We start from the raw sequence: 25,537 nt of genomic DNA on the forward strand, positions 1-25,537 counted from the left end.
GTATTCTAATTACATACACTGATGTTCATGATGTTAACCACTGGAATGTCTGGACCAGACTCGTTCATTTACGTCATATAGCTGGGATATTGCTGAGAATCCCATTTAAAAACAAAAACCAAGAATTAATTCAGTGATAATACTGATAATATTTCCGTACTTTGGTTGTTGAAATCATCGTTGTGTCCAAGAGCGTTTCGTATTGTTGCCCTCAGTTGGTACTTCAGGTTAGTGGACAAGGGAAGACAAAAAAAGACAGGTGTTGAATTGACGACGGCAGCAGCCGTTGTTGTAGATGGGGAATAATGGTCGAAATGGTACAGACAATAGTAGTCACGTGACAGAACGCGCACAAGGAACTTTGATCTCCATCAACTGACGTAGTTTGGTATGGAAACTGTGTTGGTCCCTCTCACTACGTTACAATGAGAAGATAGTGGGGGTTAGGTATTGTAAATACGCGACTTATATCACCACAATAATTTTGGATGACTTATTGTGAGTGAACGCCGCACACAGCAATGTTCCGGTCTGGAACAGACAATCCAGCGAACAACAGCATGAGGTTCGACTCAGTGTATTCACGAATACCTTTTTCTATTAATGTTTATTGTTGGGAAAACATCAATCAAGCTGAGACAGCTCTGGCTTCAGAAAGCCTTTGGTTTCATGGTTAGCGAAATAGCCCTGACAGTTTTTAGGGTACATTATATTTTGTGTTTTGCAGATAGAAACTTTGAAATGTTAGTCGGCTGTAGATTGAGAAACAGGAGCATCACAAAGATGATGAATCCAGTGAGTCAGTGTAGCAATGCATACATCCTGTACCCCAATATTACATGTGGCATGAACGATTACATTGCCCTTAACGTACTATACCTAACTATACACTTCACCATGAATTCCAGATTAAATTTGTGTGAAAATAATTACATTGCCTACAACAGAATTATACACCGTAATCATATACTTCCTCATATAACTCGCCATGCCTTTCAGCCTGTCCCAGTGGGCGCTATGGAGAAGGATGTAAGAAGTACTGCAGCAGCCGTCACTGTCAGACGACATCGAATACATGTGATCACGTGACTGGAAGGTGTCCCGACGGCTGTGTCACTGGTTTCACTGGAGATGACTGTTTACAAAGTATGTTTCTTCTTTACCGATAATGTGTTGACGTCATGCACTTCATGACTGCCTTCTGAGTAATATGGCCAAGTTACTTTAAACCTGATTTTGAACTCATAGTCAAATAGAATTGTAGGTAATATTTAAGGAAGTTATATTATGATTTTGTAAAAAATGAGTAACAGCCCATGCAGGGACGTAATTTGTTGTAACTATTCTATACTTCAGAAACCACTGGATATACGGCTACTGAAATTATGCAAGATCATAGCGCGTTGCACTGGGACGTACTTGAGAGCACCATAGAAAATGAAAAATCTCCACGATAGAGTTGCACGAAAACATATTTGTTACGTTCAACATAATAAACCTCTGATAACAACTGTTTTGTTACGGAATGGGTATGCATCATTAATTTTGTAATGTCTAAACTGCGCCGATTAGAGTTCATTAACGACACTGTGTTTACCTGTCATGGTGTATACTCATGTTGAGGAAGACATCTTATTATCGGTTATATTATTCATACTCTTTTTCACAAAATCCAAGAGACCGTCACACGACTCTTGCTCAAAATGTGTTCAGTCAATATTATAACATTGAAAGCCTCAGTAAAACTCTCGCACAGGTTTATGGCAGAAAACCGATGTCCGATGCAGTTCCCAATTTTGACTTGCGCCATATATTTCTGCGTATTTTCAAGAGAACAACTGACTTCTTTGAGTGGCATTTTAGTAGTTGGAAGTCAGATAGAACAAGTAGATATGGATGACAACTTCTTTAATTCACGAGCACGATTCGATACAGGTTCTTGTATTCTGATACTTGAAAACGATACAAGAACCTGTATCGAAACAACGTGCTCAAGAATGATAGAAGTTGCCATCCATATATACTTGCATGCATTTGTTTTTGACGCATGCCAAAGGTGGGTCACAACAGTCTCACCTTTTCACGAACAGCTGTATCCTCACTATTTCATAGTAATTTATAAACACATACTCATGATATTGTCGATTGTGCTTTCAGCGTTGATTTCTTGGTTGCAAGAACTGATTGCAGTTGATTGTAATATAGACAACATTCAATCTAGAAAGAGATGTATAATTTAGCTTCTAATGTTTTAGAATAAACAAACAGTAATAGTATATGATTCAAAACTAGTTCAGTGTTCTTATTTCTCTCCAGACTGTCGAGATGGCTATTACGGAACTAACTGTTCTCTGAAATGTGCAGACAGACATTGTAACAGTTCCTCCTGTCCTACTGATGGGGCCTGTGGCGCTGAGTGTGAGGCGGGATGGACGCTGCAGAGTTGCACACAAGGTGATATGAACATATAGTTCCTGCCTCAGTGGTTTACATGCAAGAACAACTTTCATAAACTAATATCACACAATCCGTCAACACCAGAGAATGACAACTCTCGATCACCCACAGAAACTGAATATGTGAATGGGTCGCTGAAAATCATGCCCCATAGATTTGGTATGATATAAGAGTCTTTAAATTAATGAAAATGTATCCAATGCCTATGTATCAAAAAAGCAGGATATACAGGTCATAACCACGTAACAGACAATCCACAAAACAGCTAGGCACTCAGGAATCGTAGTAAGGACTCACTCATCGCATATGAAACTTGGTAACAATCCAGATGATACGTACATACAGGCCAACTATGTCATACGTGTCATTTTAACCAGCTAAACCAATAAATAAAGTCTGATATAATAGTTTGTGGTCATATCTTTAACGTTCAACAGTATCACAGGATGTTCCTTTAAGACTGAATCTTATCACTTTCTTCATTGCTCAATAAATATGATGAGTTTAGAGTATAATTTTTAATATAAGTATAAGAGGTTGTGGCATTGACTAGGTGCTGACTACAAATTGAACATCGGAATCTGTTACAGATTCAGTGATTCGTGTTTAGGCGTTGATACCCTCATTATGCTGAGATATAACTTTTGATTATCCTTTGGGGAAAATAGTGATGAGAAAAGAATGATTGTTGAATGAAAACCAGTGAAAAGGAAAACTGTTGTCATTGAGAAAGTCAGTGTATATTCCTTTCAATATATCTTTGTGTGCGTAAAGTAATATTTTTGGATTAAACATTTGAATGTTTGTTGTTAGATTGGGTTGGAGTAGGTAACACCATAAAAGTCTGTGTTTTGTTGGTGACTAGAATTTTCCCATTTCTCATCATATCGTCATCATGGAGATAAAAACACTGTTTTCAACCAAAATATAAGCTGGATACATACTGCCTCTAAACTGCTAAACGCTGACATTAGTGTTGATATGTTGAGAGGAATCTTATCTGCTATGTGATATTCCAAACAGAGTGTCCCAGGAGAAAGTATGTCACCAGCTGTAACTGTAGTGTTGAAATGTCGAGATGAATCTTGTCTGTCATGTGATATTCCACACAGAGTGTTCCAGGGGAAAGTATGGCGTCAGCTGTATCTCTGACTGTGGCCACTGTGCTGATAACATCACATGTCATCATATCGATGGAACCTGTCCAGATGGATGTCAGGCAGGCTGGAAACTCCCCCTGTGTCAGACAGGTGAGTGTTGACAGAGAATTGCTAAACTGACATTTTTTGGTTCATCAAGGTATGAATTGAAACACCGATGTACAAATTGTTCGTTGAATTGTAAGATACACAGTCAATAATTAGAATCAACACAAAAAAGTAACATGATAATTGCAATAGTTTCATCAATCGTGTAAATTAAAGCAGACAGAAATTACGAGATTGATAAACAATTTCAGTTTCTATTCTATTTGAGACTGTCAGTAACCGCCAAAATCAAGCATTGGTGTCCCGCGAACGGATAGACACAGTTGAAAAAGAATAGGAATGAACCCCGAACACGTCATTTGTGTAGCATGAAACTATAGAAGTTGACGCTTTATTTGTTACTTAGGTTGTGACAATGGGAAATTCGGGTTGAACTGTGAGAGTGACTGCAGCCACTGTAACGGGACGTGTGATGCTGTTGATGGACGATGTCCCTGGGGATGTACCGAGGGGTACAACGGTTCACACTGCTCTGTGAAGCTTTGTAAGTAATTTTATTTACCCCATCATAATAAAACAGTAATTGATCTGAACCTCCTAGACCACCTGCAGGCCTTAATCGTTTGTTATAATGTTTGGATACAATGTGTTTTATGGTATGATGAGAACAGAAATGAACAAAAGGTACATTAAGGTTACTACTTATCTATGGTAAGCTCATTAACTCCAAATGTACTATGCAAGACATCACTGACTCGAGTAAGTGAAATGAAGAGAGTGACGTGAGTTGAAACAAAACACTTTTTACTCCCTTAACGAACGAATAATTTTGGCAACTCTTTGATGGACATCCGCGTGTTGCGGCTTAGGGACTGACCTTTCAATACATTCATGACGCAGTCGTGTTATTCTGGGACAAGCCGAATAGCGACTCGTGGGGGGTTTACTCCCATAACGCAGACCTCCCAAAATGCAGAAAAAAGTAGCACACTAATTAATTGGGCCATGCTGGTCACCCCTAATTAAAGAATGGCCAGGTCCACTCCCCTACCATTAGGGAGTATCGTTATGTTAAGTCACTGCTTAGTAGTGTACAACAACATTGTCTTAAAGCACTGCTCCATTCTTGAATCTGCTATTCATAAATTTGATGAGCAGAAGCTGTGTTTTGACTATCAGATACTTCAACTGCTCCCATGAAACATTCCTATTCAAACACAACCTTAAAACAAGTCAAAATATTTGTATAAGAATAAATCAACTAGCTTAGGCAATGTTCGCACTAACACTTATACTTCCTTCTCTTGTGTATAGTACATGCATATACATACATGTGAAACACTGGTTTCAACATAGTCAAATTACGGTATGGCCGGGCGTGGAAAAGTAGAGTATGTCTTGTCCCAGAAAGGTGCCCCACAAGATTTGAGTCTAAAGCTTGTTTCGTAACAAAGCTTAATGGAACATGATCCTTTCTTTAAGTCAGTAGTTGGATAGACAATCTAACGGTAACACTGCTATGAGTATAGAAAGTCAACAAGTGTTTATTATTCACTAATTCTAGAGTACTTCCTAACACCTGAACCATCATATACTATATTCAGTATTTAAGTTTCCATTTTTTTTACATTTTTTTACACTGTCTTTGATAATCAAATTCGACAATTAACTGTTCAACAGACCAAAACACTTCGATCATGCTTTCAGCCTAACAACAGTTTAGATAGTGTTAGAAGTAAGAAAGTCACACAAATGCAAGTTAAATACTATAACGTATCATGGCTTTTCAATGTAAGGACGTTCTTGTATGCATCGCGGTGCAGCAGAACATCGGTGTATCGTTTCACCCTTAGTACTGGAGGTGTGTAGACGGATCATGCAGTGGCAAATGCACAACAGTCAGAGACTATGTTCGTGGCACGTCGGAACACAACCATCCACATAGCGATGACCGAGCAGTGAGATTTGTCAGCGTCATAAGGAAGAGAGCCAGAGAAGAAATGAAATGAAATAAAGGATCACTTGCAACATTATCAAAACTCGTTACATGGGTGATACCATTTTTCTTAATCAAGGGTAGAGCCTACTAATCAGGGATGCAACCCGTTGTTTTAACGAGTCTGCGTTTTGGGAGGCCTGCGTATTGGGAGGATACCCTCGTGGGCCTCTGGCAGGATTTCATATTGGCGCCTTCGTCACCCTTTCCGTATCCTCCAGTAAGACTCGTCCCCCTCTTTCTTGTTATGTGTGAAAATACGACAAATCAATCAGAACGCGCGTAACGACTGCGGTGCTTTCATAAGAATAATCAAGAGTACTTAAATTGTTTATGACATTATGGGTTCGTTTTAAACATCATGAAAAATATAAATCGTCATATTAAAATACAAAGGACATAGTTAACAAAAGTTTGTTGCCTAAATTATTTTTTAATTAGGATAATGCCATGAACGGTGAGAGATTCAAATAACACACGTGAGTTTGTTTACATAACGGCTCTAACAATTCCAACTGAGTGTATTTCTGACAAACTTGCGGGCTTGTTCTGCACATTGTAAATGCGCTTCCCGACATGTTTAGGAATTATAATTTTTAATCGTTCAAAGTTTCAAAACATTAACTTATATGTAGCTAATCACTTTAATCTTTAACATTCAACACAGCCAGGTGTTCGAGAAGCACGTTCACAGACAAAGTTATATATTCATTCACCTGTGCTGTGCCGTCTCCAGCCGTTCTCGAACACCTGGCTGTCCCTTTCTCTGCACTCCTCCCTCGTAACAGACAGTGAACTGTGTCAATATTTTAATGATAGATTGTTAAACAACTTTTTCATTATGGGGACAAAAATTCTGCAAAAACCTCACAGAGTGGGTATGATGTTTTGAGACAAACGGACTATAAATAAACAGGCAAGAGCCTCTTGTTACATTGATAGAAAACCGTAGCTCACTTATCAATACTGTTGCTGTTGCGGGTGAAATAGTTTTCAAGCAGATCATTGCTCATCTCAGTTGCATCTTGTGTATAGTCAGTGTGAGACCACGTGGGAGTTGCTAATTGTATCCAATTTTGGAAAGAACATTCTATTGTACTATACACGTTGCACTATAGCCGTTGTTTTGGTGTTACTGGGGTAATTTCCCTTCATTGGTCAGTGTATGAGGGTTCCACTAACTGTTACAACCAGGATAACACAATGACGTTTTGACTTTGTGGATTTGAATCTGATCAAAGTTTTACCTGTGTTCTGGTCGCATCCTACCCGTGAACTCGCCTGTATACTCAGGTTCCCTTTGAATTCTGCTTCAAAGTACTCTCCCTTTGCTATGTCTGTACATTTATAGTTCTTAATTTCCAAAACACCTGAATGTATGATGATGTAAATAGCTGTCTTGAAATATTATAGTTATCTCAATTCTTACGGTCACGTCTAACCAAGAATTTCCCTTGCCCTAAGTAAAACGAGCTTCCCTGTCACATGACATTCTTCTCCGTATATTGTATTTACATAGAAACGTACCCAATGCTGTATATGTTTTGTGTTTTATGCCTGAATTTAAAGTATACCTTCAACACCTTAAACAAATTGTACTGGTATAGTTTCTATTAATATGTTTTCAGCTCCTTTAGATAGAATGCAGTCATCAAATGTTTTGGTACCAGCTGTGTCAGGAACAGTTGTAGGGTTGCTGGTGATTGCCATAGTTGTTGCTGTTGTGGTTCTTGTGGGCAGGTAATTTCTTTTCACTTCATCAAGCAGCCATCTCTCCACATGTAAAGTCAGTGTTAGACAGTTCACACTTCTACTCAACCTCTGTGAAAAAGAACTTTAAAAACAAGGAAGAATTACACGCAAAGGCACCAGCATGACATTTTGCAGTTCAAACCAATCCGTTCAGTCTGAAACCAAAAACAGGATTACATAATAGTTGTATATTCATTCTTCGTGCAGGTTTTTGATCTTCATTCCATGACCTTGTGAAATTCAGAACGAAACGTCAAAAGAAGCATGGTTATATTTGATGTTCGTCTTGATATTCATTGGATATTTCTTGTAGAGAATGGAAACAATAAAATATAAAATGCCGATGCCCAGGTGTGTGATTGAATTTCCCAAATCAGACGTTTTGTTTGTGTATGTTAGTACCTTTGGTCGTGTTTGGTTATTTCTGTACTGTGTGTTTTGTTTTGTTTTGTTTGTATAAATAATTACATTCAGCTCTGTGACACCCCTTGAATCTGTTACAGGAGGAGACGGAGGTCTCAAGATAACGATGTGACCAAACACTCTGCACACTTCCGCCCTGAAGCACAAGGTTGGAGTACTGAAATGATTGTTGAAACTCCTATAACAAATAGTATTACATAATGTAGAAAATATTTTGTTCAGCGAAACACAAAACATGTTAAATATATAGTTTCAGCTGTGTCTGTATGAATGCACTAAATGGAGAGGAAAGCTAGGACTGTGTTTAGTTTTAAGGTGTGCTTTGGTAATATTTCATCACGGCCAAGGCTTTGCGGGTAAGTTATAATTTTAGAGTAGGCGAGTGAAGAAAGTGCTAAAATATTGTTAGGTCAGAGACATACTAGCTATTTTGCATTTTTATTTGCTTATGATGTAGTTGCATCATGCAATAAGTCATGCTCTGACCAACATGGCCAATACATTCCATTGCGACAATTCTTATTATCAAGAATACAATGCATACTTGGTGTTTTTTCAGAGAATGGCGCTTTGGTAAACGTAGTTCTGGATGAGAACAGAAGAGGCCACCAGAAGCCACCTATAAAACCCAAACCTGCCCCACAAGCTGCATCCAGCAAACAGCTGAGTTTCGAAGAAGAAGGTCATGAGGAAGAAGATTTGGACGAAGAAGTTCAACCTCCTGACAGTTGTTACTACAACGCAGAAGCCGAAGACGCCATCAGAGACGTTGCTGTGCCTGAACTTGCTGCAACTGTGGCGATGCTTAAACAGAGGAAAGATGGGTTTGAAAGAGAATATAACGTGAGTCCACTTTGCAATGTCGTGGTTTTGCATTGCTTTTCTAGTTTGTCTCTAAATGGTGAAGGTGGTGTTGGGTTGGGTTAGTGGTTTAACGTTCGCTCGTCACGACGAAGACCAAACATGGGCACAGTGGGTGAAGACCATTTCTGATGTCCCCTGCAGTGATGTTGTTGGAGTATTGCTAATAGTTACTCACTCACAATATAGTAAAGACACAATATTGTCTCCAAATCTGTCTAAGCGAAACAAAGTACCCTCCACAAGAACATATCTCATCCGTGTATTGAATATATTACAGCGACTTGTGACTGGATTCACAGCCACATACCAAGACTCCCAGAGACCCGAGAACAGTGGAAAAAACAGGTTCAGAGGCTACTACCCCCTGTAAGTATGGCTGACATTGGTAAATGTACAGGCATATAAAAGATTATTACAGGATATTTATATAGCGCACATGTGTACACATCCATGTATCTAGTACGTGCTCAAGGCGCTGACATTTTTTTCCCTCGATCACCGGATGTCAATCTTAACGGCACATCGTATTATCAATCTCAACTCCCCGGGGATTATGCAGCTCCTCGAGTTATTGCAGTCTTTTTTATCCTCTACGAGGCACCCATTCACAGCTGAGTGTGGACTGTGACAGATTGTCACAGTACTTTGTCCAAGTTCACTGCACTTTGCTGTACCCGCAACTAGGTGTTACACGTATTCATGTGGCCATCATCTGGTCATATACCAATGGATTTGTGGGTTCTTTTGAGTGCACAGGGTTGTGTACTGTACACTAGCTAGGTGTTGTGACAACACTGAAATAGTCTGCACACAAATTTGACTCCAAGATTTTTACACCAGATTACAGGTGGGCTCGACCCCGTCACCTCAAGCTCGCTGGATCACCTGCCAGGCGCCTTAACCAGCTCACCCACCACGCCTTATATGTGGATACTGGTTTAACTGACTTGATTTATATTTCAGACGACCATAACCGTATCCGCCTGGCCCCTCTCCCAGACACTCCTGGGTCGGACTACATCAACGCCAGTCTCATGCACGTGTGTACTTTACTAATTGGCTCGTCCTCTTGCATTAAATGGCATGTCATGTTAATATTGTCATGGTTATATTTCAAACCCTGACGAGGGTCCCGATCCACAAAGCGTCCGTAACATTACGACCTGTAGTACATCTATAGTTTATCATAGGTTTACGAATGTCGTAGCGCTACGAACGGTTAGTGGATTGGGACCCCGGACACAACCCTCTTAGCCGAATCGTTCCCAGTAAAATAAATCCCCGGAGTTCCGAAACATGGATATTAAGAACGTCCCTTTCTGAGGAACAAAATTGTTATGGCAAAAGTTATCAGGACCCAGACGGTAGAGTTTCTTCGCCATCCATATCTCGCAAACAAAAAGGTGATGCTACAAGCAATAAACTCTCAAATCGTCCCATTTCTGTATTTCAGAGTTACAACCAGGCGAAGACTTATATAGCAGCTCAAGGTGAGATAAACTTTATGAGTTAATTTTGTTATGATGTGAAGTTAAAAAGATCACCGTTATCATGCCGTCTAAGTTGCCGTCTAATGAGTATATCCATAAAAACAACCTTTATGGATGTTGCATTATTGTACAGTATATGCCTAGAAATGACATGTTTAATGTATTTATCAGCCACCGTTTACCACTTGCAGCTCCCAACAAGAACACAGTAGGAGACTTCTGGAGGATGATTTGGGAACATTCCTGTAGCGCTGTGGTCATGCTGACTGGTCTGATGGAGGAGGCGAAGGTAGGATTTCACGTTATGTCAATTATCTCCATCATCCTACGAAAGTAGACATCATATATATTAAACCAACCCTCTGTTGGGCGATGAAAGCAAGCAGCCATGAAAATTATATGAACGAAATGTTGAAAATATAAGTCGACTAAAATGTAACATTCGATTACGATTTTGTCTGATTACAAGAATAGACATTCTGTAAACATTTGCATATTATTTTTACTTTAGGTCAAATGTGAGCAGTATTGGCCTAACGCTGGTGTAATGAACACTGATCACTTCAAAGTTGAGGTAGATGTAACCCAAGTCCGTGCGAGCGTTACAATGAGACACATGAAAGTCACTTCCAAGACAGTAAGTATTTGCACGGAACATTCATTTTATGTCTTCTTTATGTTGAAAATAACCAGTGATAAGTAGTCAAAATGTGATGTTTCAATGACTTTGTTTCGTACAAAATGATCTATATTAGTGGAATAGCTGATGAATTGCTACATATGGTTGCAGTTTGTTTTTCATGTTAATACAAATTCTATCAACATCTTCTGTTACAGACTGGAGAGAATCGGTCAGTCATCCAGTTCCACTTCACCTCATGGCCTGACCACGGTGTACCTGACACCCTCGCTCTCGTCAACTACATCTGGTTGGTCAGACAGACAGTTGCAGAGAGGGCTGGACCACTGCTCGTTCACTGCAGGTAGGACTTCTTAGTTACAAGGTAGCAAACCCCTGCTTTACCACTGCTCGTCCACTGCAGGTAGGACTGAGTTAGTTACAAGGTACCGAACCACTGCTTGAACACTGCTTGAACACTGTGTATGCGGAAATGCATTCGAATACATCATCGTACTAAAAAGTGCAACAGAGGACCTGCTATATTCACTTCCTGATGATTCTTCACACTATTTTAGTTAACTCCAGTTAACGTGCGAACATTACTGGATTGTAGCCTTTGAAACATCGTTATTCTGAACAACTTTTTAATTTGATAATCCTTATTTCAGTTGAAAGTTTTGGTTCTCAGTAAGATGGAAATCTAGCCGTATACAGGGTAAGAAGTTCCCCTCACTGGTAAATGAAGTGAAGGCTCAACATGCAAAGACATAGAATTATGATTTGATTGGTTGGTTGGTTTTGAACGCCACAGTCAGCAATATTCCAGATACATGGCGGCGGTCTGTAAATAATCGAGTCTGGACCAGACAATCCACTGATCAGCATCATGAGCATCTATCTATGAAATTGGGGTACGATGACATGTGTCAACCAAGTCAGCGAGTCTGACTACTCGATCACATACAACAAGCATGGGTTACTGAGGACCAATTCTAACCCGGATCTTCACAGGTAGATAGGCTAATGAGGTCAGGCATGGACAGGTCAAATATACGCTTTATGGGTATTTCAGTGCGGGTATTGGGCGTACTGGCACATACATCGCCGTGGACTCCCTGATAGACCAGGCCCGTGAGGAGGGGGTGGTGGATGTCCTGGGGTACGTGACAGTCATGAGGGGACAGAGGAAGAACATGATCCAGACTGCGGTAGGTTGGCTTCACACATATATTTCCAACAAGTGTTTGTCAGTTTATATACCGCTGACTTTGGCAGGCTGACCTGAGTGTGTGAAGCAGGACACGCCTACCTTTTGGAAAATATATGATCCCCATTCGTTACCATTCGCTCCTTTCCGAACCCCCCGAGAAGACTCGCCCCCCTCTTGATGCTTGGTACCATTCGTTACCATTCGCTCCTTTCCGAACCCCCCGAGAAGACTCGCCCCCTTCTCGATGCTTGTTATGTGCGAAGATATGACATACCAATTTGAAGTTGCATAATCAATGCGGTACTGTGGTAAAAATGATCCCGACTTGTACAAAACCTTTCCGTAATGGTAAGACATCTACGCTAAAAGCAGGTCCATTGTATGATTCCCACCTTATCATGATCATGACTGTGTGACTGCATCTCTCCCAAATAGCAATGACACCAGGGGTTGAGTTAAGGATGCTGAAACAAATACGTAAAGTGACACTATATTAGAGCTACGCATTACATCGAAAAGTCTTCTTTGAATGGAACGTCAAGATACTGAAACATACGGCAGTAAAATATGATCGTAAGCCCATCCTGCCTTGGCCAGCCACTTTTGTTACTTCGGCGACCAGGTTTCAAACGGCCATACCTTGAAGCATTCGTCACCAACTCGTGTTATTCCTAATAGCGACTCGTGACCCTGTGGAAGGATTTCATACTGGCGCGTGAACATCATAACTACTTCATACAAGAACGATAACTCTATTCTATCTTTATTCCAATGGTGCTTAATATGACGGAAACACTTGTATACTGCATTGCTCTTTTTTAACCGTTCAAGTAACCTTGTGCCACACCCCTGGTGGAATTTTAAAATGACTACACTAAAAAAAATCGAATGGCCCCAGAAACGTCCGACTAAAATGTACATGTGAAATGTAAGCCCAAATGTTGAAAATTAAAGTTGATTATTTATATTTTAATATATTGTTTAAATTGGACCCATGAAAGACGTTATGTAGACAAACTCATGTGCGTGAATTTGAGACCCACTCGTGTTATTCCTGGACAAGCCGAATAGCGACTCGTACCCATCTAAGAGGATTTCATATCGGCGTATGAACATCAGAACTACTTCAAACAAGAACTATAACTCTTTTCCTGTTTGATGACATTGGTACTTAATATCACCGAAGCACTCGTATATATACGGTCTTTATCTATTTTGAAATGGTGGAACTTTCAGTTCTGTGTAGCACAATTAACATTGTTTTCAAAATCAGCATTTAAATTACACAAAATGGAAGGAACCCGTCACAACATAATTCTAGAAACCCCAAATTCCTAAAATTCTCCGCACTGTGGCCAGTTTCTGACCAAGGATTTGACAAATTTCAACATGCAGTTATGAATTTATGCCAAGGATGATAAATGAAAAAAACATTTTCTCGAAAACTAATGGGCGAAAATAGTTACTTTTGCTCCAAATTTATGTTTTGAAGGCTGTGCATAAATGAAATTATGTTTATGAGTATCAAGTGTCTGGGCTTTTGAGTTTCCAGAATTAAATTTTGACGTGTTAAATGCAACTTCTTTGTTACAAATTGGGCTCCAACCTTGGAACTGATTTGTTGCCGACATATGTATTGCCACACATCATCACTGTCTGGTCTTTTCAATCTCAGGCCCAGTACGAATGTGTCTTCCACTGTCTGGTAGAGATGACGACATTCGGCTGCACCAGTATGGACGTCGCAAGCTTTACCACCAGCTACAGCAACAGCGGCATGGACACCACGGTTGACGGACATACTCTGAAACAGTTGTCTCAGGTCAGTAAGTCCCCATATTACCCAGTAAGCTGCTCTAGTTTTGGTGACTGTCGGTCTATGACTCGTATGTTAAACGCAGTACATATAATATTGATCTTTGTGTTGAACAAGATCGTTTATCTTTTGAAATGACTTAGTTTTTGTACTCAATTTGTGATCACTGTTTTACTGTTTTAGTGTCCTTTGTGACAGATATTTCTTATAGCTAAATCATGTTTTATCGTCACTACATGGCTGAAATACTACCGATGTGAGGTTAAATTTCAACTTACTCACTCATTGAAGTCGCACACTGAGAGCGTTTAGCGAGAAACCTAAGAATATGTTTGCATATGGTTGACTGTCATTAATTATAAATAGTGAATGAAGCAAAAACTAGGTCATCCACATTATCTGCAGTTCCAGTTTCAAAATGTCATAAATTTTCGATTTCTTAAAAGTCATTATTTTCCTTTTGTTGAAGTTAGCTTTAACTATCTAGATAATGTGTACATATATGAACATGTGCACAGATGCTGTTGTCTGAAACTCGAGATGGTAAGTACACTATTTTCAAATACGTATTGATCAATACTTAAGGCTGATGCCTTCCTGAAAAGTGGAAATGCACGCTCATACAACATCTTTCACCTCCATGGTGTTTACTGGTGATCCAAAAACACATAATTCCTCTTTCAGTCACTATATATATATAAATGACCGTAATCGTGGAAGCAATGGAAATAAAAACTTTCCGTGATCGTAAGACATTTGTGCTGGTAGCAGAGTCCATTGTGTGAATCCCAGTATATCATGTACATATGTGAATGAGTCCTTACCAAACAGAGGTGACACCAGGTGTCGACGTAAATATGCCATGCCACTAACACGGTACACATTCATTGTGCGTAAAATGGGCGGCACGTGTAGAAGTATGTTCTATTCCCGGATCTGTGGATGAGTGAGTGAGTGACTGAGTGAGTTTAGTTTTACGCCGCACTCAGCAATAGTCAAGCTATATGGCGGCGGTTTGTAAATAATCGAGTCTGCACCAGACAATCCAGTGATCAACAGCATGAGCATCGATCTACGCAACTTTGAACCGATGACATGTGTCAACCAAGCCAGCGAGCCACGATCCCGTTAGTCGCCTCTTACGACAAGCATGGGTTACTGAAGATCAATATTCTAACCCGTATCTTCACGGGTTGTGGATGAGTGAAGGGAATATGACATTATTGAAAGACACAAACCCCGATCCATAGTTTTGTCGACATGTATAGGGTACATAGCATAGTGATGCCAAGACCTAACGTTGTATGATGAGGCTACAGTTATATGTTCTGTGATAGTCTAACTGTTTGTGCTCTAATACTTTTCAGATGCTCCCAACAAACGCAGAATGTGGGTGGATGGTAACTCTGAATTCATTGTGCATGTTGGACCGGTAGGTGGACATCATGAGACAATAATAACTTGAGACTCTATATTCCTCATAAACATGATTTAATAAACACTTAATTGCTTAATTGAACCCTGAAAAAGAATTTTTGATGGAACATCTGTATAGGAACAACTCTCATTGCTGAATCCAAATAGAGCTGACAGGCTCCCTGGTGAGAATCATGGCAGCCATGTGTATTCCTCTTTTTAGACTCTGACGTGTCTGAGGGGGTTCCTGCAGGCCGTTGCCCCACCCTCTAGATTGGTGAAGTTGTTGTGGAAACTGGTAGAAGAGAACAACGTCCACAACATCATCGTCGTCACGCCAAATGTATGCAAATAGAATCTTTTCAAATAGTTAAAGCAATAGTCAAAGAATGATGTTCGTCTCTTATGCTTCATGCTCTAAATTGGTAATAATAATTCCAAAGCAGTAGCTATTTAATTTCTGTTGGTGATATTTTCACCTAACTTAGTTTTTCTTTAATTCATGACACCTACATGTTTGAACTGTGACAGAAGTTGAGTAAAACCTGGCCACATGGTATTGCCATCTGTTTATTCAACATTCCAGTAATATACATGTTCCTAGTACTGAGGGTGAATATTCAATATTTTAACGTTCCTGTTTCAGCTTGGCTTAGCTGAAGCAGAGGGCAGGTCCAAGACGCACGGGGGGATCACTGTGACGACAACGAGTCACACCAACCTGGCAGTAGACCTCTCCATGATGAACCTCCAGCTGGCTACAAAAGTAAGGCCTTCTCGCCATGAGCGAACCAATCTAACCAATCAGAACGCGCGTAATGATTGCGGTGCTTTGATAAAAGTGATCCCGATTATTTAAATGGTTTATGGTATTACGTGATGGTTGAAAAACTCATAAAAAACTGTATTGTCATATTGACAGTGGACATAGAACATTACTAACATAATTGTGATGTTTTTCTGACGATCTTGTGGGACTTCTTAATAATAATAATAATAATGATAAATGAGCATTTCTATAGCGCCTTATCCATAAATCATATGCTCAAAGCGCTGAACATGGCAAAGATGAAATGTCAATCTGAATACATTTTTTTGAAGAGATGTGTCTTCAAATGGGCTTTGAAACTCTCGAAGGATGGGCAAGTTCTCATCTTTTGGAGATTTTACGTGCGCTTTCTGATATTTTGAGTAATCATAATTTTAAATCACTACGAGGTTCTAACACTATAATACTATATAACCAATCAAATCAACTTTAATCCGTAACATTGGACTTACATTTCACATCTCTGGGGATATTTTTGTCAGACGTTTCTGCGGTCATTCATAATGTATTCAGCGTATTCATTTTAAAATTCCATCAAGGTTACACGAATGTTCAGTTTGTGAAATATTTTAAAGTCATTTTTGAATATCTGTTTTGGGATTTTCATGAAGCTGAATTTAAAAAAAAGTTATTAGCATATTCCATAATCAAATCCCATTTGTTATTCATAACCCTATTCAGAATTATTCATTTGGAAATATATGGTGAATCGCTGATAATATCACATTAGAATATGAGTTATACAAATAGTTATTTCATCTTCTGTTAGTATCAATATTTTCAATTCTTTAAAAGAAATATATTGATAAAATAAACCCAAACAAACCATCAATACAATATGCCAGTACTTCGGTGATGTTAGGTATCATTGGAATCAAACAAGAAGTTGTCGTTCTTGATTGAAGTAGTTCCGATGTTCATACGCCAATGTGAGGGGTACGAGTCGCTATTCGGCTTGTCCCGAAGGAACACGAGTTGGTCACGAATGCGCAAGTAGGTGTCTGTATGCCACTGCCATTTACGACAACGCAACCTGTTACATCTCCTGTTTGATGAGGAACGTCTATACGAGTATTTGACAAGATAAGAGTGATGCTGCCTTCCACACAAAAATACAAGTTTTTAATATCGGACATAATGATCAAGACAATATACATGCATGTGAGTTCATTCCTTTCTGCCCTCATATATAGGTGATGTATAGGCTTTTAATATGGGACATAGTACACAACATAATAGTAGAAGTATTCAAAGAACACCAGGGTGTTTTTGTCTAGCATTATTTCACACCTGTAACACAGGGAGGCAGTCCACGGAGGGTGAAGATGGTCAACGCTGATGCCCAACTGACCATGGAAACTGTGACATCGCATTTGTTCAACCACGTGGACCTGCAAGACATCTCAACTCAGACCACCCCTGTTGTTGTTGTTCACAGGTAGAAATGCCTCCAGAATTAAAATATAAAATATGTTCAACTGCCTAAATGTAATAATCTATGAGTAAAACGTATTGTTATTCTGGTCATGAATTGATTATCATATATATTTTAAGTTTTAAAGTAATCGAAGTTTGCACCTATTTATACTCAGTTTCAAATTAAACATGCTGATAGAATGATAACATATCACTCAGTAGTGCTTAGTGATGTCAAGGCATTGTAATATCTATTTCCAGAAATAGACATACTTCCGGAAACCCATGTCTAATTATATCACAATGATTGACACATCGTTTGTATATATCCCATTGCTTGAGTGTTTGAAGTAGTTCTGACTGTGTGACTCATTGGCCTATTTAATGGATGGAGATGCCAAGTTCAGCTCAAGTTAATTGTATACTATTAGATAACCCGATCCACGACAGACACATTTCCTGACTTCAGTAAACAGAACTAACAATGACGCATGTTCACACGTAACGTTTTAAACTGCAGCAAAAACCACGGAAAACTTGCTGTCTCGCTCTGCATCATGGGTAATATTCTGTCTGGTATTCGTGAAGACACCCGGGTTGACGTCATCGGTCACGTGAGGATGTTCCTACGATGTTGCCCTGACCTACAGTTCACCCAGGTACAAGTTCACCCATGTACAGTCGAACATCGTTGTCTCGAACCTACTGCTGTCTCGAAGTAAACAGGTGCCCCTGCGTCTACCTTATTTGGTCATCCGCTTGCGGTTGTGTCAGACCTCCGAGTAGTTACGTAGTTCCCTTTGAGACAACGGTGCTTGATTGTATATTGTATATATTCGATAGTATTATTATATGTGCTGTCGAAACATTGATTTTGCTAAACTCCAAATGTTACATAGCCTACAAAAGGCATGTGTTTTAGTTTGTATACATTTCTTGCGCTTATATATGTCCGATTGTTGAACATCAGATCAGAAGGAAGTTGAAAAATGCACCATAATAAACACATAAATCTGAGATGAACTGAAATCATACTTGAGAAACCACGCATAAAGAAATGATCTCAGAATTTGTTTTCTCTTTTCAGAGTGATGTGCAGTTGTTTCATGACTTTGCGCAGCAATGTATCCAGAGTACAGACCCTGCTAATACCTATGCCAACATCCGAACTTAATGCCAAACTAGAGACCCAAATACCACAGACTTTTCCAGTGTCTGAACATGTCACTACGTCACATAGAGGCATTGCCTCTGTATTTGTAACCTTAGCTTCAAACGCAACGCCAGGCTTATAGGTAACAAGTATGTTATATATGAATGTGTATTGATACAGGGAAATTATCGTCTCTGCCTGCTCATTCTATTCCAGTGTTCTGCAACGCGTCTATGAACACACAATGCCATTTACAAGGTGGGCAAATGTAACATATGTTATAATAGGGATTACACTTTCTCAGTACAGATTCTAGTACTTTTTTTTGTTTTGTGGAGTTGACTCCCATGCGGGATTCGAACCCACACCCTGAGAGTCAGGCACCTAATCGCCAGCACTCAAAGTCAGCCACCTAGCCTGCTCGGCCACCGCGGCTTCCGTCTATGTTGTTACATAATTTCACATCATGCACCACACCATGTGTCACATCATGCATCACATCATTTGTCACATTAAGAGTTGTTCCTTACACGTGACGACACTTTAACTTGTCGATTACACTGATGCACAAACACGCAAGCTTACGTCGTCTACTTGTACATATACAGCACCTCAAACATATATGAATATGAATCCCACTTAATTATTGCTTCTGAATAAGCCATGACGATATCATTTGCTTATCATTCCAATATACCCTTACTGCACTCTTACAATGTTGATATTGACTTGATAATAGTTTATTGATGTTTATTATACAATTGCAATGTGTTCACCATCCAGTCATCTAAAACGAGAACGTATTTGATCATCAGTTCGGTCACATAAAGAATTCAGGTGCTCTTCATGATGTGTTCCTCGGTGTTTCACTTCGGTCAGAAAGATCATGAGTATGAAAAGTTATTCTGTCAAATGCGAAGCAAATACAAGTTCCAGTGTATGTATTTCCATCTAACAGAAGTGAAACATGCGATGGGTGTGTGGTATAGTAAAATATTGCCACAACCAGCTACGGCAGCAAAGTATCAGCGTATATGTTATGTATTCTATCATTCAGATAGAAAACGTGGAACTATTGACCATGTGGAAAGTCATCCCGTGTGTCACTTAGCCTTGTGGATGGTATTTCATCAGTCTAAATAATATATTATGTACAGCGCACTTATCTTTCAAATGGGTAAATCATTGGAATAGAATTGGATTCATTTGATCATTCGTAGAGATGTGCAGCCATTGTATGTACATCATGTTTGAACTGTGTAAACCTTGTTAGCCAGTTGGGGTCTATGGTCTAAATGCTAATATGACACGTGGAAGTGAGTCACTGTTGACTGAGATTCGAACCAGACTCGGTGGTCATGTAGACACCTGTAATATAATATATGTAATCTTTTTCTACTTTTACTCTATCTATCTATCTATCTATCTATCTATCTATCTATCTATCTATCTATCTATCTATCTATCTATCTATCTATCTATCTATCTATCTATCTATCTATCTATCTATCTATCTATCTATCTATCTATTTCTATCTATCTATCTGTCTGTCAGTCTGTCTGTCTGACTGACTGTCATCTGTCTGTCTGTTACCTATCTAACTGTCTACCATCTATCTATCGACACATACATACACGCCCATCCGTACACACACATATACACATACACACAAACACACACACACACACACACACACACACACACACATATACATACATGCAGACAGACAGACACACACACACACACAGATACATACATACATACACATACACACACATACATACATACATACATACATACATACATACATACATACATACATACATACATACATACATACATACATACATACATACATACATACATACATACATACATACATACATACATACGAAGTATTATATATTGACTTACCTGTAACCCTGTATATTGTTAATTTATTTCACCTCGTAATATAATTTGATCTCTACGCTTCAGCAAAATAAAGTCTGATTAATCAGTACTGTTTACGTTGTTGTATTAAATGATAGTGCAGGTGTAACAGTTGGGCACTGGCATAAAATCAGCTGTATTTCACGAGAACTGTATCAATGACTCAACAGGCTCCCGTAACCCTGCTGTCGTAGAGGTGACTTCAGATTATCAACTTGGTTACATACATACATACATACATACATACATACATACATACATACATACATACATACATACATACATACATACATACATACATACATACATACATACATACATACATACATACATACATACATACATACATACATACATACATACATACATACATACATACATACATACATGCATGCATACATGCATGCATGAATGAATGAATGAATGAATGATCTTTATTTCCTCCAGTAGCTTCGGAGAGTGACAAACATTGGATGTTCTTTAAACACAACATACTTACAGAAATATGATAAAAAGAAAACATGAAGTTTCACAAAGCCACATAGTTACATGATTCTGGTGAGAATTAGGTCATTGTCTATAGATCGCTGTCTATAGATAAAGCAGTGATCGCAGGCTCCAGGAGCTAATGTCACGTGATACAGAACCTATGAATTCAGCCCAGGTGTCAAGGCTCATATTCTCTATAATAGAGGTTATTCCACCTAGGAATGTCACAATTCTGACTTCGTCATCTGCACAGTCTTCGATACAGATGTACTGTTCCAGGCTTAATGTGTCAAACAGATGCTCATAAAGAATGTTTCTTGCATCAGCTAAAGCTGCACAATATACCAGTTGGTGTTTTATTATATCATTGCACTCTTCATTACACATTAGACACTGACCAGGTGTTATTGGTAGCATTCCTAGTTTCACAAGTGCATACACAGGTCTGGTTGGGATATTGTATAGTATACACATATTCCAAAGTCTATGTGGAACCAGTTTACTGTGGATTCTATAGAATCTGTCCAATTCAGGGCGAATCTGTCCAATTCATTCATTCATTCATTCATACATACATACACACACAAACACACATACATACAAACACACATACATACATACATACATACATACATACATACATACATACATACATACATACATACATACATACATACATACATACATACATACATACATACATACATACATACATACATACATACATACATACACACACAAACATACATATATACATACATACATACACACAAACATACATACATACATACATACATACATATGTACGTACATACATACATACATACATACACACAAACACACATACATACATACATACATACATACATACATACATACATACATACATACATACATACATACATTCATACATACATACATACATACATACATACATACACACACACAAACACACACACACACACACACACACACACACACATACATACATACATACATACATACATACATACATACATACATACATACATACATACATACATACATACATACATACATACATACATACATAAGCGCCACTGCCCACCATAACTGTAACCTATCATTCTGCACTTACACTAACACTAGTATATCTGTATACAGTATAAATCAGTCAGTATCGATGCATAATATAAAGCGCCAGTGCAAGATAACTACCAGTCTTGACTATCCCCCAAAACAGGGTCCTTGTGTAAAGGGAAAAGTAACGTATATCCTGTATGAAAGGATCATTGAACATACCACAGTTTAGTTCACTGTCAATCAGGTCATTAATAACAATAGAGAATAACATGGAAGACAACACGCAACCTTGTCTCACACCACGGTAAACATGGATTTCATTGGTTACTGAAACCGGTTATAGAAACTCATTATGCCCGTTTGATTATAAACATCGCTATATTAGCCAGGCATACTTATATAGAATATGGTTGTTGATTATAGAACGCAAAATAACAAAGATAAAAAGTCATATACATACAGTTGTAGATAAAACATGTCCTCATCAGAGTAGTAAATATTCAGTATGGCAATGACAACTAGATCTTGCACATATATAAGCTAGCTGTTGCAATGTGCATTAAGCTGACCATTGGTGTGAAAACCTCGAAGAAAATATTGTAAATTAATATTTATTCTAAGCATACTAAGATTATCAACCTCTCACAAAATAAACACTGGCATATGATATATGGGTACAGTGGTGTTTGATCCGTATCCATTTATCCCATAATGGGAATATTTTATGTAACAACGATCAACACGGCCATATTTACAATTATAAATACTACCCTTGTATATCATGATAGCACATTATGATGACAAACTAACAAAGAATACAACTTTTATGTTCAATGAATAAGTTGTACTGTATAAAGGTTGTAGTAAGACAAACAGACACAATGATAAATACAAGAGTTATACATCAGTTATTACGGTAGCTGACAATTTATAGGTCTTGTTTACCACATTGGCGTAAACAGATAATAGCTGAGTGAGTGAGTGAGTTAATATTTAACGTCACATCGGCAATATTTCAGCCATATCTAGACGAGAACAATTAATGATTATATCATGCATCAATAAAATTAGAAATTAAAACCTGTTGACGAAGAACAGTAAAACTTATAGTGTATCACAGATATCCATTTAAAACTAGTAAGTAAATCTAAAACATGTTAATTAGAAATGACAAGACAATGTAAAAACAGGCTATAGATTGCCAACAACTGAAGGTAGATCACCATACTAGTGACCATGGGGACTTACAGATAATAGCTGAATTTTAAATTACATTAAACAAGATTGCATAGTTTAATTTGATATTTTAGTTTTAATATACTGCAGCATTAATGCAAAAAAATACAATTCATATGTATGCAAACAAATCGAATTATCTATTATCCTGTTTAATATGTGCAGAGCGAGCTTCGTAGAATAAGTACATGCAGTGACCCAAAGTTCAAACGTGAGGGCATGGCCAGAGGGTCACATGTAGCTTGACCAATCGATGTGAGCACGTCGTGGCTAAGATTTGTTACAGGCTTACAACTTGAAGAACACACGAACTTCATAAAACTATTTTAAAACTATTTTTACAATAAATGTAAAAGTACAATAATGTAAAAAGGTTAAATATACGGCACACTTTTCCTTTTCAGGTCAATGTTCTGCAAGTACCACATAAAGCAATGGTATTATTGAAACATCTCGCACTGTGACATAAAGCATAGTTTGAGTTAAAGACATGGTTTAATTTGTAGGACCTACATGCACAAAGCTACCTTAGCGCTACAGTTGTCTGGAGTCTTGTGATAATAGAACGAGGGAGTTACGAACACTCGTCGTATTATGATCGCTTTGAACAAATGGCCCCCGACTGAATTTTGAATCCAGAACTGAGACCTGTGTATTGTTGTCGACAACCATCATGCAGGTGTCTTGGTTAATCTGGATTTAGAGGGGTCGTTGCTGAAAACAGAGTGTCAATAATTATGTTGTCACCCTATACTTTATTGTTTTCAGAAGATGATACATTGTTAAGTGTCACGCATTGTACAGCAGATAAATACTAGATATTTCTAAGGGGTGTTTACAGTGCCCGGCCATTATGACGCATGGGAAATTAAAGTCGTCAATGAACATATGGTGTATAGTAAAAAAGAAACACTAAAAGGAAAAAACACACCATTAATACAAGTGAACACAGGAATCCCATCCCGCATGTCCTCCAGTACAAGTATCCGTTACTATAGCAATACACACATACATAGGTCTGTCATCCCACCTACCATACATACTCATCCATTTAACTGTGTCGATGCCAGCCAAAGTTTACTTACATTCGCATACATACATACATACATACATACATACATACATACATACATACATACATACATACATACATACATACATACATACATACATACATACATACATACATACATACATACATACATACACACACACACACACACACACACACACACACACACACACACACACACACACACACACACACACACACACACACACATACATACATACATACATACATACATACATACATACATACATACATAAGCGCCACTGCCCACCATAACTGTAACCTATCATTCTGCACTTACACTAACACTAGTATATCTGTATACAGTATAAATCAGTCAGTATCGATGCATAATATAAAGCGCCAGTGCAAGATAACTACCAGTCTTGACTATCCCCCAAAACAGGGTCCTTGTGTAAAGGGAAAAGTAACGTATATCCTGTATGAAAGGATCATTGAACATACCACAGTTTAGTTCACTGTCAATCAGGTCATTAATAACAATAGAGAATAACATGGAAGACAACACGCAACCTTGTCTCACACCACGGTAAACATGGATTTCATTGGTTACTGAAACCGGTTATAGAAACTCATTATGCCCGTTTGATTATAAACATCGCTATATTAGCCAGGCATACTTATATAGAATATGGTTGTTGATTATAGAACGCAAAATAACAAAGATAAAAAGTCATATACATACAGTTGTAGATAAAACATGTCCTCATCAGAGTAGTAAATATTCAGTATGGCAATGACAACCAGATCTTGCACATATATAAGCTAGCTGTTGCAATGTGCATTAAGCTGACCATTGGTGTGAAAACCTCGAAGAAAATATTGTAAATTAATATTTATTCTAAGCATACTAAGATTATCAACCTCTCACAAAATAAACACTGGCATATGATATATGGGTACAGTGGTGTTTGATCCGTATCCATTTATCCCATAATGGGAATATTTTATGTAACAACGATCAACAAGGCCATATTTACAATTATAAATACTACCCTTGTATATCATGATAGCACATTATGATGACAAACTAACAAAGAATACAACTTTTATGTTCAATGAATAAGTTGTA

At 38.3% G+C, this 25,537-nt stretch overlaps 2 protein-coding genes across 2 annotated transcripts in view; both read left to right on the plus strand.

Moving 5' to 3' along the window:
• Positions 1 to 9,734, plus strand: part of LOC124264028 (multiple epidermal growth factor-like domains protein 10) — a 28,899-nt gene extending 19,165 nt beyond the window's left edge. Inside the window, exons 10-18 of the mRNA XM_046698747.1 lie at positions 1,000 to 1,146; positions 2,317 to 2,454; positions 3,570 to 3,707; positions 4,072 to 4,209; positions 7,290 to 7,401; positions 7,917 to 7,984; positions 8,396 to 8,679; positions 8,978 to 9,066; positions 9,664 to 9,734. Of these exons, the coding sequence (XP_046554703.1) occupies positions 1,000 to 1,146; positions 2,317 to 2,454; positions 3,570 to 3,707; positions 4,072 to 4,209; positions 7,290 to 7,401; positions 7,917 to 7,984; positions 8,396 to 8,679; positions 8,978 to 9,066; positions 9,664 to 9,673 (1,124 nt within the window). The 3' untranslated portion in view covers positions 9,674 to 9,734. The remainder of the gene's footprint in view (positions 1 to 999; positions 1,147 to 2,316; positions 2,455 to 3,569; positions 3,708 to 4,071; positions 4,210 to 7,289; positions 7,402 to 7,916; positions 7,985 to 8,395; positions 8,680 to 8,977; positions 9,067 to 9,663) is intronic.
• Positions 9,669 to 19,497, plus strand: LOC124264030 (receptor-type tyrosine-protein phosphatase epsilon-like). The gene is made up of 14 exons (XM_046698752.1): positions 9,669 to 9,740; positions 10,154 to 10,190; positions 10,382 to 10,479; positions 10,702 to 10,827; positions 11,028 to 11,173; positions 11,885 to 12,020; positions 13,698 to 13,844; positions 14,357 to 14,381; positions 15,206 to 15,270; positions 15,478 to 15,597; positions 15,901 to 16,020; positions 17,385 to 17,521; positions 18,020 to 18,158; positions 18,587 to 19,497. Exons 1-14 carry the CDS (start codon positions 9,735 to 9,737, stop codon positions 18,671 to 18,673), a joined length of 1,389 nt encoding a protein of 462 aa, XP_046554708.1. The 5' UTR covers positions 9,669 to 9,734; the 3' UTR covers positions 18,674 to 19,497.
• The last annotated feature ends 6,040 nt before the right edge of the window (positions 19,498 to 25,537 follow it).

The sequence above is a fragment of the Haliotis rubra genome, unplaced genomic scaffold (genome assembly GCF_003918875.1).
Source record: "Haliotis rubra isolate DU_JTF1 unplaced genomic scaffold, ASM391887v1 Scf903, whole genome shotgun sequence".
In the NCBI taxonomy this organism is placed as follows: Eukaryota; Metazoa; Mollusca; class Gastropoda; order Lepetellida; family Haliotidae; genus Haliotis; species Haliotis rubra.

Coding starts and splice junctions, on each gene's coding strand:
- LOC124264030 (XM_046698752.1), top strand. Junction 10,480..10,701: donor GTCTGATGGAGGAGGCGAAG/GTAGGATTTCAC, acceptor TTTTTACTTTAG/GTCAAATGTGAGCAGTATTG. Junction 10,828..11,027: donor TGAAAGTCACTTCCAAGACA/GTAAGTATTTGC, acceptor CTTCTGTTACAG/ACTGGAGAGAATCGGTCAGT.